This window comes from Cervus elaphus, chromosome 25 (assembly GCF_910594005.1).
Source record: "Cervus elaphus chromosome 25, mCerEla1.1, whole genome shotgun sequence".
Taxonomy (NCBI): domain Eukaryota; kingdom Metazoa; phylum Chordata; class Mammalia; order Artiodactyla; family Cervidae; genus Cervus; species Cervus elaphus.
In genome coordinates this window covers 56,860,528-56,875,243 of record NC_057839.1, presented here as the reverse complement: position 1 = coordinate 56,875,243, position 14,716 = coordinate 56,860,528, and the positions used below count along the sequence as shown (strand labels likewise).

Here is a 14,716-nt window from a genome sequence, read left to right as displayed (position 1 = left end):
CCCCCAAAAGTCTCCTCTGGGAAGACTGAATGAATCAAGGAAATGAATCGCAGGCTGAGATCCGCACGCCCGCAACACTGAACGCTGCAGCTTGGCTGGCCTGACCTGAACACTGCGGGCCGCCCAGGTGAACTCACTTGTAATTCACATGGCTTCAACAGGCAGCCGCCTGCCAGCACCTCTTATGGGTTTGGAAGTTAATTTGGGAACAACAAACTCATTTACACATTCGGTCTGCACGGCCACCTTACCCAGAGGAGGGTTTTATTTTTGAAACACCTAAAAATACACGAGCTGTGAAACATCTTCTGTGCTTTCACAACCGTTTATCTTTAGACACAGCTCCACGTCTTAAAACGGACTCATCTGACTCTCAGCTCTGTCCTGTTTGCTCGGCAAGACCAACAAACGAACCCACGAGGTGGGTGGAACAGAACGGGGCTTCCTCTGGAGCCATCCTCAAGCCCATAATTGCAGCCGGCCCCTGATGTGGTTGCCAGCCCGCTCCTTAGACAGGAGGTTCCCACAGGCAGCTGACCCAGAGCACGACAAACCCCGTGACGGAGACAACGTGTTTCTCTTCTGTGGGGCAGAAAACAAAACTGCCACACCACAGAGCTGGCTGGGCCATCCCTTCACTCTGGACACAGAGCTGACGGTCAATGCAAACAGAGACCTCATCTGTCTTGGTCCAGGGGGTGCTTAGATGCTGGGTACAGAATGTGAAATGATCCAGGCTCCAGAGAATACGATGCAATAAGCATCCAAAACCCAGCTCGTCTCTCCCACTCTCCTCTCCTGAAGGAGCTGTCAGAACAGTTGGTGGGGACATCAGGGCATCATTACAGCTAGCCCTGCCTCCCTTACCCCCTCCCCCATGGGTATCACATGTAATTTTCTCTTGCTCACTCCCAGCTTTGTTGCAGATGTTCAGTCGCTCAATCGTGTCCAACTCTGTGACCCCATGGGTTGCAGCACAACAGACTTCCCTATCTGTCACTATCTCCTGGGGTTTTCTCAAAATCGTGTCCATTGAATTGGTGATGCCATCCATCCTCTGTCGTCCCCTTCTCTTCTCTGCCTTCAATCTTTCCCAGCATCAGGGTCTTTTCCAGTAAGTCAGTTCTTCATATCAGGTTGTGGTCCACAACCCTCATTTCTATCCACTTTGAGCTACTGCAACACTCTCCCACCCAACCTACCCTCTGTAGACTGTATCACATCACTTCCCTATCAACCCTTCTAAACTTTTTTCAAGGAAACTGCCTCTTCAAATGAATAAGGCAATGGCAACCCGCTCCAATACTCTTGCCTGGAAAATCCCATGGACGGAGAAGCCTGGTAGGCTGCAGTCCATGGGGTCGCTACGAGTCGGACACGACTGAGCAACTTCACTTTTCACTTTCATGCATTGGAGAAGGAAATGGCAACCCACTCCAGTGTTCTCGCCTGGAGAATCCCAGGGATGCGGGAGCCTGGTGGGCTGCCGTCTATGGGGTTGCATGGAGCCGGACACAACTGAAGCGACTTAGCAGCAGCAGCAGCCTCTTCAAAAGCCTTTAGCAAGGACAATATAGTCTCTTTATCACTAAGCCCAAACAGTGCTGCCTAGCTTTAAGTAAGGCAGGGTATCTCAGCATGACTGACATCTTAGGCCAGATAACTCTTTGTAGGGGGGCTGTCCTCTACACCTGGGGATGTTTAGTAGATCCCTGGCCTCTACCAACTATTAACAGATATCAGCAGCATCCTCTGCCCTCGCTATGGCAACTGGAAATGCCTCCAGGTATTGCCAAAAGTCCCCTAAGACCCACGCATCTGGTCCAGAACAACTGCTTTTAAAGGTGTCCTGACCCCAGCCTACGCATCCCACTAACTATTGGATGTTCCCCAAACATCAGATTCCATAAACAAAGGAATCTTCTCTCAGTTTAGCAAAGCCAACACACCAAAAACACTCTCATCTCTCCACCTTCAAAAAAGGCATCTCTCTAGCCTTTTCTTCTAATCAACTCTCAGCCCTCCTTTGTAGTATCATTGCTGTCGCCCCTTCTCCAAGGAAGCCAGCTCTCCTTCTCATCCACCCATTTGTTCCCTCCCCCCTCTTATCACTCTGTACATCACACGCCCCTCCTCTCCGTCTTTAGGGACTTACAAGTGTGGGGCCTTGTCTGCATCAGGCCTCATCGGTGGTGGGAAGAGACACTTCTTCCCAGGGTGGGGCTCAGGGCACCCTCTCCAAGGTGCCGGGAAACCCAGAGACAAGAGGTTGGGGGTGAAAGTCTGGGGCAGGGTCACAGATCGGGAGCTGCCGTGATAAGTAGAATCCTCATCTGGGAAGTCGCCAGAGGACGGGGAAGCTGATAAAGTGGAGCATTAGGTGAGAGAGCCTGAAGCTCTAGGAAGGGATCCTGTACTGGGCAGGAGGCAGGGGTTCGGGCCAGGCAACTGTGGGAAGAACAGAGATGCTCTAAACCAGGTTATTATTACTGTTGTTTTTGTTTACTTGCTAAATTGTGTCTGACTCTTCTGTCCCTGGGATTCTCCAGCCAAGATACTAGAGTGGGTTGCCATTTCCTTCTCCAGGAGACCGTCCCCACCCAGGGATCAAACCCGCATCTCCTGCAACAGCAGGCAGATTCTTTACCACTGAGCCACCTGGAAAGACATCTAACCTGGGGGTCAGAGCCAAACTGGACCAGTGGCAAGGCTGGAGTCACACAGACCTACAGCCTCCGAGGTCTGCACAGTCTCTGTGGCCGGAAGGAGCAGCCCCAAGTTCCAGGTGGGAACTTTACAAATAATGACCCATGTTACAAGATGAGTAAGATGGGGAGAGAGGTACTGATACAAAGGTTAGCACGGTTCTTAAAGCTTTCACTGGCCATTTTATTGTGAAACAGCCCCATCAGGTATGAGGGTTATGACATGTGACCTTTTATTTGTTGAGGCTAAAAATTATTTTTTAATATTGATAAGTAAAAGTGAAAAATCAACAGAAATTTGGCAAAAAGATGAATATAAAAATTGTAAAATGAAGTCTAGATCTTCACCGAACAGTCTTAAAGGGTTAGAAAACCATTCATGTTAGTGTATGCTAAGTCGCTTCAGTTGTTTGTCTGACTCTTTGTGATCCTATGGACCATAGCCAGCCAGACTCCTCTGTCCAAGGGATTCTCCAGGCAAAATTACTGGAGTGGGTTGCCATGCCCTCCTCCAGTTTCCCAACCCAGGGATCAAACCTGTGTCTCTTACGTCTCCTGCAATGGCAGGCTACCTGGGATGAAAACCACACAAACGCCTGAAAGCTTAGAATGTTCAGATCCCTGAAGAAATAATGATACTATCAGATGACACCTGACCTTTAAAAATTTTTAAACTGACACAAAAAAGTTAAATGGTTAATATAGAGCCCAAAGGGAGGTGAGTAGAGAAAAGTGGACTCAACTTTGATTTGTCTACTGAGTGCTCTACGCCTTCATAGCTCTCTAGCCACATCTGAATTGTTATTTAATCACTAAGTCACGTCCAACTCTTTTGTGACCCCATGGACTGTCAAGGACCCCATGGTCCCCAAGGACCCCAAACTTGCCAGGCTTCTCTGTCCATAGGAGTCTCCAGATAACAATACTGGAGTGAGTTGCCATTTCCTTCTCCAGGGGATCTTCACAATCCAGTGGGATCAAACCCATGTCTCTTGCCTCTCCTGAATTGGCAGAAGGAATTCTTTATCACTAAGCCACCTGGAAAGCCCACCCACATCTGAATGGAGGATGCTAAAAGCTAGAAGAAATATTTTATTGCAGTCTTATAATGTTCTCAGTCATTAAGAGTAGCCCTCAAGGAGAAGAGAAGTTAATGGTCCCTGTTAGCACAAACAACAGACCCCTCTACCTGGAGATGAGTCTGTTTACCAGCAACCTGTGTTGCCCAAAACAGAAAGCCAACAAATGATGCAAGATCCAGGGTGGTGGGGGAGACACACACAGGCTCCTTCTCAGTGACAGGGCTCAAAGGAGGGCACCTATGGCGGGCGGAGTAACGTACCCCTCCCTGCCCTACCAAGGAGTAGTAGTGTTAATCGCTCAGTCGTGTCTGACTCTTCTCGACCCCACGGACTGTAGCCCACCAGGATCCTCTGTCCATGGGATTATCCAGGCAAGAACACTGGAATGGGTTGCCATTTCCTCCTCCAGGGGATCTTCCCAACCCAGGGATCAAACCCACATCTCTTACATCTCCTGCACTGGCAGGCAGGTTCTTTACCACTAGCGCCACCTGGGAAGCCCTTGGGAAGATGCCCTGGAGAAGGAAAAGGCTACCCACTCCAGTATTCTAGCCTGGAGAATTCCATGGACTGTAGAGTCCATGGGGTCGCAAAGAGTCAGACAGGACTGAGCCCCACCAAGATGTTCACCTAATTCCCAGGACCTGTGACTTAAGTGATGTTGCACATAAGACACTCAAGATATGATTAAGGTTTAAGCTCTAAGACTGGGAATTAACCCAGGTAAGCCTTATCTAATTGCATGAACTTTAAAACCTGAGAACCTCTCTTGGCTCTGGTCAGAGATCAGATGAAAGGAGGAATAGATTTGAAGCATGAGGACTACGTCCAGGGTTGCTGTCTTTGAACGTGAAGGAAGGAGGCCTCTACCAGCTGGGAATCAGCAGCCAGCCAGCAAGAAAATGAGGACTTTGGTCCTACAACCACAAGGAACTGAACTGTGCCAACACTGGGAAACAGCAAGAAACAGATTCTTCCCTAGAGGCTCCAGAAAGAAGGCTAGCATGCCCACACCTGGATTTTAGTCTAGTAAGACCCCTTCAGACTAACCTACAAAACTGCAAAAAAATTCATAGCTATGGTAATTTGTTATGCCAGCAAAAGAAAACTAACACAGCACCTCTGCTATAAGTCAAGCCATTTTTTCCCCTTTTAAAATATGGACAAGCATCACTCAGGGCTGGGGTAAAGGTGGAAAGCTGTGCTTTTCTAACAGGTGGTGGTTTTGTCTCCTTGGAGCAGTGTCTGACAGGTACCAGCATCCACTGAAAATAGCTTCAGTAATGAAGATCAAGATGACTGCTTTATATATAAACAATACAATTATCTAGGTTCTAAAAGGAAGGCATATAGAGTATAATTAACTGACCTGAGCTGTAAATTGGATGTACAAAAATCCTGTGTTTTTCTCTCAAAGGGGAGAGAAAAGATCTTCATTCCAGGGGGGAAAAAAAAATCAAGATCATATTCATTTGGTTTATTGGGCTATTTAGCTCTCAGGTTCACATCACCATCATGGTGGAGGGGAGCTTTAAAAGGCTCTGTCCTTTAACCTTCTTCAGTAGTTCTCCCCCTAACTGACTTTTTCTTGACTGTCAAATGTGTAACAAAAACTCACATCTAAAGACAGAAGGATATGAATTCTGAAATATTCATTTATAAGAGATAGGTACCAATAAAGAAATTTTAAACCCAGCTTCACTTTTATCACCAACTATGTCACTTCTAACATGAATGGCATCTCTTTTACAAACATATGGCACAACCGCCAGGTGCCCGACACTGTCCTCGGCTCAGGAGAGACAAAGTCAGTCCTTGACGAACTGAGCAAGGAAACGGCCGTGTAAACAAAGTCACGCAGTCGTGTCAAAGACTTAAAGCTGAAAGCACAGCCAAGGCCCATGCTTCCCGGACACCTGTGCAGGTGGGAAGGAAGCTGTTTTGAGATGGGAACAGGAGAAAGCCCACGTTTGTTCAACAAGCACATGCACAAATTGGGATACACGGCCACTTTTACAGAAACATGTATGAACATTACCTTTTCTGAAGGACATATGGAAAATGCTGTCTCTAAGGGCTGAGTGTAAGCAAGGCTAGTCCGAGGGCTAGAAGGCGACTCAATTTCTCTATACAAGGCTGTCTGAAGACATTTGCCAAGCACTAGGTCAATCTGGCAAAAATGCCACTTTCCCATTATTATTAAAAGAAGGCAAATAAACACCTTCTTTTCTTGAAGCTGAGGAAAATTTTGCATTAAGCCCACAAATATCTAATTCTTCCCTATTTCCCAATTCTCCTCTCCTGGTCTAAGGTTGGATAAACTAGAGCAACCACAATACTGAGAGGATCTTGAGTTTCAGTTAGCACCTGCTAGCTATTGGAAAGTGAAAGTGAAAGTCGGTCAGTCATGTCCAACTCTGCGACCCCATGGACTATACAGTCTAGAATTCTCCAGGCCGGAATACTGGAGTAGGTAGCCTTTCCCTTCTCTCGAGGATCTTCCCAACCCAAGGATTGAACCCAGGTCTTCTGCATTGCGGGTGGATTCTTTACCAGCTGAACCACATGGGAAGCCCAAGAATACTGGAGTGGGTAGCCTATCCCTTCTCCGGTGGATCTTCTGGACCTAGCAATCAAACCGGGGTCTCCTGCATTGCAGGTGGATTTTTTACCAACTGAGCCATCAGGGAAGCCTAGCTATTGGAAAGGCTGATATTATTATTCATCATGATTACAGGCATACCACCAAAACTGAGTGTTAACTCCTAAAGAACAAAAACTACTGAAAGATGAAGGGTTTTTACAATATTAAAATTTGGGTTTTTAAAAAAACTGCATGAATTTGAACTTGACAAGAAAAATAAACACCTATCAGCAGTTGCCCAGTAAAGACCTGAAAACAAAGGCAGGTGGAAAGGAGAAAGTCTGCAAATCATTCTGGAGAGATGACGTAATTTATACTTTAATGTCAGAAAGGGATGACTACAGGAGTGATTTTCGGGTATTACTTTTATAATACAGGCACAGAGTTCATAAAAGTTGAGGAGAAATGTGCATGACTGTTTTTTATACAAGGACGTGTCTCCAATCAAAAGAGCAATCCCACAAATGAGACGGGTTCCCTTGAATCCAAATGTCCCCTAGATGGAACTTTCCTACATGCTGGTGGGAATGTACATCGGTGCAGCCACTATGGAAAACAGTATGGAGGTTCCTCAGAAAACTAAAAACAGCTACCACATGACCCAGCAATTCCACTCCTGGGTATATCTCTGGGAAAAAAAATGAAAACACTAATTCGAAAAGATGCATGCACCCCAAAGTTCACAGCAGCATTACTTACAATTAAGATATGGAAGGAGACTGTGTCCACCAAGAGATGAATGGATAAAGAGGATGTGATATTTACGCATGCACACACACACACACACACACACACACACACACATATATACAAAATGGAATATTACTCAGCCATAAAAAGAATGAAATTTTGCCATCTGCAGAACATGAAAGGACTTGGAGAGCATTATGCTAAGTGAAGTAAGGCAGACAAATGTGTGATATCACTTATATGTGAAATCTAAAAAATACAATGAACTCCTGAGCGTAACCTAAAAGAAGCAGACTCACAGATAGAAGAAACAAGTGATTACCAGGGACGAGGGAAGGGGGGCAACCTAGGGGTGGAGGAGAGGGAAGTACAAGACAGATGCAAGGATGTACTGCATAACATGGAGAATATTGCTAATATTTTTTGATAATTGTAAATGGAATGTAACCTTTAAAAATTACATATATAAAAAGAAACATCTCCGTAGATAGGCCTCAGAGCCAGAAGAAAAAAAAAAAAAGTGAAAATCCATAAAAGGGGAAAAAAAACCAAGAAAATGAGAAGAAAAAAAAAGCTTGAACTCAGGTCTGCTTGTTTGCAAAGCCACATTTCTTCCCAGCCTTAACCAAGGAAGTCAAACCACTCTGCCTGACTTCTCTAAGGAACAGAACATTCAGGAACAGAATGCACTCAGGAGAAGAAAGAGGTCAAATTACCCTTCACTACAAAGCCATGCCTGCTAATAAAGTCCAGGCAATCAACACGAGAACATGATTTACGGACCCACATCTCTAATTTGGCAAAAAAAAAAAAAAACCCAAAAACTAGAAATATAGCTTTTACTTAGATGAACGGGAGGTTCTCAAAAATGAAATACTCTCCAAAAACAAAAATAAACAGACTCAAACTGGAGGGAGTTTGGAAACTTCCCTGGTGGTTCAGTGGTTAAGACGCCACGCTTTGACCGTAGGGGGCATGGATTTGATCCCTAGCCCGGAAACTAAGATCTTGTATGCCGTGTGACGCAGCAAGAGGAAGGAAAAGAGTGGAAGGATCTTGAAGGGACCGAGAGCGGAACTTACATAGATCTGGTTTCTCTTGTAGCGCTGGTACAAGTTGTGCATGATGGCACCCCCGTGGAGCTCCGTCAGGGTGGCCATGTCATCCACGCCCTCCTCATCCATGGGGTGCATAGGCATCACTTTCTGGTGTGTAATTGTGCTCTGCTTGTACGTGAATACCTGACGGGGGAAATGAATTCACAGCTTAATTATGGGCAATGAACAGTTTCCACTGACCATTTCCCAACTCACAATACAATCTCAGTACAAATCTGGCAAAAGGATCCTGAATCCACCACCAAAACTCAGACTGCAGAGAACGCTTTAATTTCCTTCATGCCACCTACCTATTTTTGTGCTAGGTCGCTTCAGTCGTGACAGACTCTTGGACCGTAAGGACTATAGCCCACCAGGCTCCTCTGTCAGTGGGATTCTCCAGGCAAGAATACTAGAATGGGTTGCCATTTCCTCCTCCAGGGAATCTTCCCAACCCAGGGATCGAACCCATGTCTCTTACGTCTCCTGCACTGGCAGGAGGGAGCTTGGCCACTAGCGCCACTTGGGAAATCTCACCTATTTTTAACATTAGCAAATTTGTTTTGACAATTGACATTCGATGTCCCTAAAAGACATTTGTTCAAGTACTAACCCTCCTATGGGAATCACAGAAATGATAACATTTTCAGTTCACTTTTCTCCCACTGATACAAAAGCAGTAACAGTTAAGAAGCTGGCTGACCAACCTTTCAGAAAGTAATTTGATTTCACTGTGTAATATATTCAAGGGACCATGGGATATAGTTCAAAGCTTCCTAATAAAGCTCTTCAATCTAAGTGTTGTCACAAAATTCACCATACAGCCTGGACATTTGTTCAGAGACTGACACACGACTTCTCAGGATAGTCTGAAAAATATTCTTAGGCACGATCCCTTCTCAACTGAGATATATAAATAGCATTCCTCTGATCTTTAGGAAAACAAACCCTCTCAGATTTAAAATACAACTGGTTTGGGACTTCCTTGGCTGTTCAGTGGTTAAGACACCACACTTCCACTGCAGGGGGCACAGGTTCAATCCCTGGTTGGATAACTAAGATCCTTTATGCAGCAGGGAGCAGGCAAAAGGAAAAAAAGTTAAATAAATAAATTACAATTGGTTTGCCTGTTTGACAGCCTAAAAGTGAAAGTCACTCAGTCATGTCCAACTCTGCGACCCCATGGACTATACAGTCCATGGAATTCTCCAGGCCAGAATACTAGAGTGGGTAGCCTTTCCCTTCTCCGGGGGATCTTCCCAACCCAGGGATTGAACTGGGGTCTCTTGCATTGCAGACAGATTCTTTACCAACTGAGCTATCAGGGAAGCCCTATCTTGCTTTAAACTCCAAAACCAGTGGTGGGTGCTGCATATGTGTTGTATTGTTTCATTGTTGTTGTCTATTTGTTAAGTCATGTCTGACTCTTTTGCAACCTCATGACTATAGCCCACCAGGCTCCTCTGTCCATCGGATTTTCTGGGCAAGAATACTGAGTGGGTTGCCATGTCCTTCTCCAGGGGATTTTCCCAACCCAGGGATCGAACTCACATCTCCTGCATTGCCAAGTAGGTTCTTTACCACTGAGCCACCAGGGAAGCCCATTGTATTGTGTACCGGAGACAACTCGGACACTGCAAGACTGATTATAGAACACGCATGGACTTCTAAAATCTACACTGGATTCTTTCATCACCATTGATTGGGTACAGTATTAACTGCACCCATTCAGCTTCATATGCTGACCAGTTTGACCATACTTACAAACTCTGGTACATAAAACAATCATTCAAAGATGAAGTCTACCCCCTATTTATTTACTGTATACTTTTATATACAGTGAATAATCACAGAAAAGTAATCAAACTGATCACATGGACCACAGCCATGTCTAACTCAATAAAACTATGAGCCATGCCGTGTAGGGCCAACACAAGACAAATGGGTCATGGTGGAGAGTTCTGACAAAACATGGTCCACTGGAGAAGGGAATGGCAAACCACCTCAGTATTCTTGCCTTGAGAACCCCATGAACAGTGTGAAAAGGCAAAATGAAAGGACACTGAAAGATGAACTCCCCAGGTCAGTAGTTGCCCAATATGCTAGTAGAGATCAGTGGAGAAAAAACCCGAGAAAGAATGAAGAGACGGAGCCAAGGCAAACACAACGCCCAGTTGTGGATGTGACTGGTGATGGAAGTAAAGTCCGATGCTGTAAAGAGCAATATTGCATAGGAACCTGGAATGTTAAGTCCATGAATCAAGGTAAATTAGAAGTGCTCAAACAGGAGATGGCAAGAGTGAACATCGACATTTTAGGAATCAGTGAACTAAAATGGACTGGGTGGGTGAATTTAACTCAGATGACCATTATATCTACTACTGTGGGCAAGAATCCCTAAGAAGAAATGGAGTAGCTCTCATAGCCAACGAGAGAGTCCAAAATGCAGTACTTGGATGCAAACTCAAAAATGACAGAATGATCTCAGTTCGTTACCACGGCAAACCATTCAACATGACAGTAATCCAAGTCTATGCCCTGACCAGAAATGCTGAAGAAGCTGAAGCTGAATGGTTCTATGAAGACCTACAAGACCTTACACCAAAAAAAGATGTCCTTTCCATTATAGGGGACTGGAATGCAAAAGTAGAAAGTCAAGAGATACCTGGAGTAACAGGCAAATTTGGCCTTGAGTACAGAATGAAGCAGGTCAAAGGCTAACAGAGTTTTGTCAAAAGAACACACTGGTCATAGCAAACACCCTCTTCCAACAACACAAGAGAAGACTCTGCACATGGACATCACCAGATGGTCAACACCGAAATCAGATTGATTATACTCTTTGTAGCTGAAGATGGAGAAGCTGTATACAGTCAGCAAAAACAAGACTGGGAGCTGACTGTGGCTCAGACCATGAACTCATTGCCAAATTCAGACTGAAAGTAGGGAAAACCACTAGACCATTCAGGTATGACCTAAATTAAATCGCTTACAATTATACACTGGAAGTGACAAATAGATTCAAGGGACTAGATCTGATAGACAGAGTGCCTGATGAACTATGGACAGAGGTTCGTGACACTGTATAGGAGGCAGGGATCAAGACCATCTCCAAGAAAAGAAATGCAAAAAGGCAAAATGGTTGTCTGAGGAAGCCTTACAAATAGCTGTGAAAAGAAGAGGAGCAAAAAGCAAGGAGAAAAGGAAAGACATACCCATTTGAACGTAGAGTTCCAAAGAATAGCAAGGAGAGATAAGAAAGCTTTACTCAGTGATAAATGCAAAGAAACAGAGGAAAACAATAGAATGGGAAAGTCTAGAGATCTCTTCAAGAAAATTAGAGATACCAAAGGAAAATTTCATGCAAAGATGGGCACAATAAAGACAGAAATGGTATTGACCTAACAGAAGCAGAGGATATTAAGAAGAGGTGGCAAGAATACACAGAAGAACTATACAAAAAAGATTTTCATGACCCAGATAACAACAAGGGTGTGATCACTCACCTAGAACCAGACATCCTGGAATGCCAAGTCAAGTAGGCCTTAGGAAGCATCACTATGAATAAAGCTGGTGGAATTTCAGCTGAGATATTTCAAGTCCTAAAAGATGATGCTGTGAAAGTGCCACACTCAATATACCAGCAAATTTGGAAAACTCAGCAGTGGCCAAGGGACTGGAATAGGTCAGTTTTCATTCTTCCAATCCCAAAGAAAGGCAAAGCCAAAGAATGTTCAAACTACTGCACAACTGCACTCATCTTACATGCTAGCAAAGTAATGCTCAAAATTCTCCAAGTCAGGCTTCAGCAATACATGAACTGTGAACTTCCACATGTTCATGCTGGATTTAGAAAAGGCAGAGGATCCAGAGATCAAATTGCCAACATCCGCTGGATCATAGAAAAAGCAAGAGAGTTCCAGAAAAACATCTACTTATGCTTTATTGACTACGCCAAAGCCTTTGATTGTGTGGATCACAACAAACTGTGGAAAATTCTTAAAGAGATGGGAATACCAGACCACCTTACCTGCCTCCTGAGAAATCTGTATTTCCATATAGAAACAACAGTTAGAAATGGACATGGAAAAACAGACTGGTTCCCAATAGGAAAAGGAGTACACCAAGACTGTATATTCTCATCCTGCTTATTTAACTTACATGCAGAGTATATCATGCAAAATGCCAGGCTGGATGAATCACAAGCTGGAATCAAGATTGCTGGGAGAAATATCAATAACCTCAGATAACACAAATGACACCACCCTTAAGGCAGAAAGTGAAAAGGAACTAAAGACCCTCTTGATGAAAGTGAAAAAGGAGAGTGAAAAAAGCTAACTTAAAACTCAACATTCAGAAAACTAAGATCATGGCATCTGGTCCCATCACTTAATGGCAAATAGATGGGGAAACAACGAAAATAGTGAGAGACTTTATTTTTTGAACTCCAAAATCACTGCAGATGGGGACTGCAGCCATGAAATTAAAAGACGCTTACTCCTTGAAAGAAAAGTTATGACCAACCTAGACAGCATATTAAAAAGCAGAGACATTACTCTGTCAACAAAGGTCCATCTAGTCAACTATGGTTTTTCCAGTAGTCATGTATGGATGTGAGAGATGGGCTATAAAGAAAGCTGAGCACTGAAGAATTGATGCTTTTGAACTGTGGTGTTGGAGAAGACTCTTAAGAGCCCCTTGGACTCAAGAAGATCAAACCAGTCAACCGTAAAGGAAATCAGTCCTGAATATTCATTGGAAGGACTACTGCTGAAGCTGACACTCCAATCCTTTGGCCACATGATGGGAAGAACTGAATCACTGGAAAAGACCCTGATGCTGGGAAAGATTGAGGGCAGGAGGCGAAGAGGACGACAGAGGATGAGATGGTTGGATGGCATCACTGACTTGATGGCCATGAGCTTGAGTAAGCTCTGGGAGTTCGTGATGGACAGGGAAGCCTGGCGTGCTGCTGCCCACGGGGTCACGAAGAGTCAGACACACTGAGTGACTCAACTGATTCTTTTCACTGATACTTTTATGTTTGTCCTTCAAATAAAAACACCAAGATGTAAAAGCAAAATGTAAACAACACAAAAAATGTGATCTACACAAGCTCACGTGTGCACATGCACACAAAGTAACTTTCTTGAACAGTACCCGCAGATTGGGGAATTCTAATTTTCAATGTCAACCAGTTGTCTGAATATTCATTGGAAGGATTAATGCTGAAGCTTCAATAGTTTGGCTACTGATGCAAAGAACTGACTCACTGGAAAAGACCCTGATGCTGAGAAGACTGAAGGAGGAGGAGAAGACGGCAGCAGAGGATGAGATGATTGGATGGCATCACTGACTCAACAGACACGAATTCAAGCAAACTCCGGGAGATAGTGAAGGACAGGGAAGCCTGCCAAGTTTGCAGCTCTTGGGGTCACAGAGTTGGACAGTACTTAACAACGTAACAACAAGAAGTTGCCTATATGGAAACAAATAGCATGTTATTTGGGAGTGACACAGCAAGAAAAGCAGAAGTACCAACCCAATGGTTTCCATAAACCATGGAAAAAGGTGGCATGTTTTGTTTTATTTTCCAGAGAAAAATGAAAACTTCAGTGGTGTCACTTCTGCCACATAAACCACAAGGGTCGGTCAGAACCAGTCCTGAGAGACTGCTCGAGGCCAGGGCAGACCCCAGCCATCTCATCTGAGGTCCAGCCACTTTCCCAGCTTTTTCCGAGCCCAGACACCTGCCAGGAGAAGTGTCAGCCCCAGCAGCCCCACCTCATAGGGAGGTGGCCACCCCACCACATAAGTGCCCCCGAAAGAGTAGGACAGGTCTGGGGCCACTGAGGGCATGCAAGGGGGCTATGCCACAGCCAAGATGACCAGGTATTACAGAAAAACACCAAGAAATTCAAGAGTGTAGAAACACAAGGTATCAGACCCTCATTTTAATTCATTAACATCAAACAAGAAAGTTAAATACATTTAGGCTGACAGTGGCGGCCATCTTGGGCTTCACAGGTAGCTCAGCGGTAAAGAATCCATCTGCCAATGTGGGAGACACAGGTTCAATCCCTCGGTCAGGAAGATCTCCTGGAGGAGGAAATGGCAACCCACTCCAGTATTCTTGCCTAGAAAATTCCATGGACAGCGGAGGCTGGCGGTCTATAGTCCATGGGGTCACCAAGAATCAGACACGACTGAGTACATAATGACTAAGTATTTATGTCACATGTAACCGTCTGTTGCCTTTTTAACACCCTGGGAACAGTAAGACAACCTATAGTCCAAGTAAGCATCTCAGAGCTGGGCACATGGTCTCTGAAAGAATGGCAATCACTATAAGTTGAGTCCCCACCTTAGTACATGACTTTCTCATAGGTTTTCAGATACACGCTGTGTCAGATGTAGGCATGTGGCCATTCCAGGAGTGGGGCAGTCAAGAGAATGAGCGCTATTCCTTCTCCTGACCTCAGAGAGAAAGAATCAGGA

General features: G+C 44.7%; 1 protein-coding gene across 2 annotated transcripts in view; it reads right to left on the bottom strand.

The window, feature by feature from the left end:
• MYO10 (myosin X) overlaps nt 1-14,716 on the bottom strand; it is a 256,895-nt gene that overhangs the window by 135,853 nt on the left and 106,326 nt on the right. Inside the window, exon 3 of one of the 2 annotated variants that reach the window (XM_043887225.1) lies at nt 8,204-8,362. The exons of the other annotated variant lie outside the window; for it this stretch is intronic. Within the exon in view, the coding sequence (XP_043743160.1) occupies nt 8,204-8,362 (159 nt within the window). The remainder of the gene's footprint in view (nt 1-8,203; nt 8,363-14,716) is intronic. 2 annotated transcript variants of the gene reach the window in all.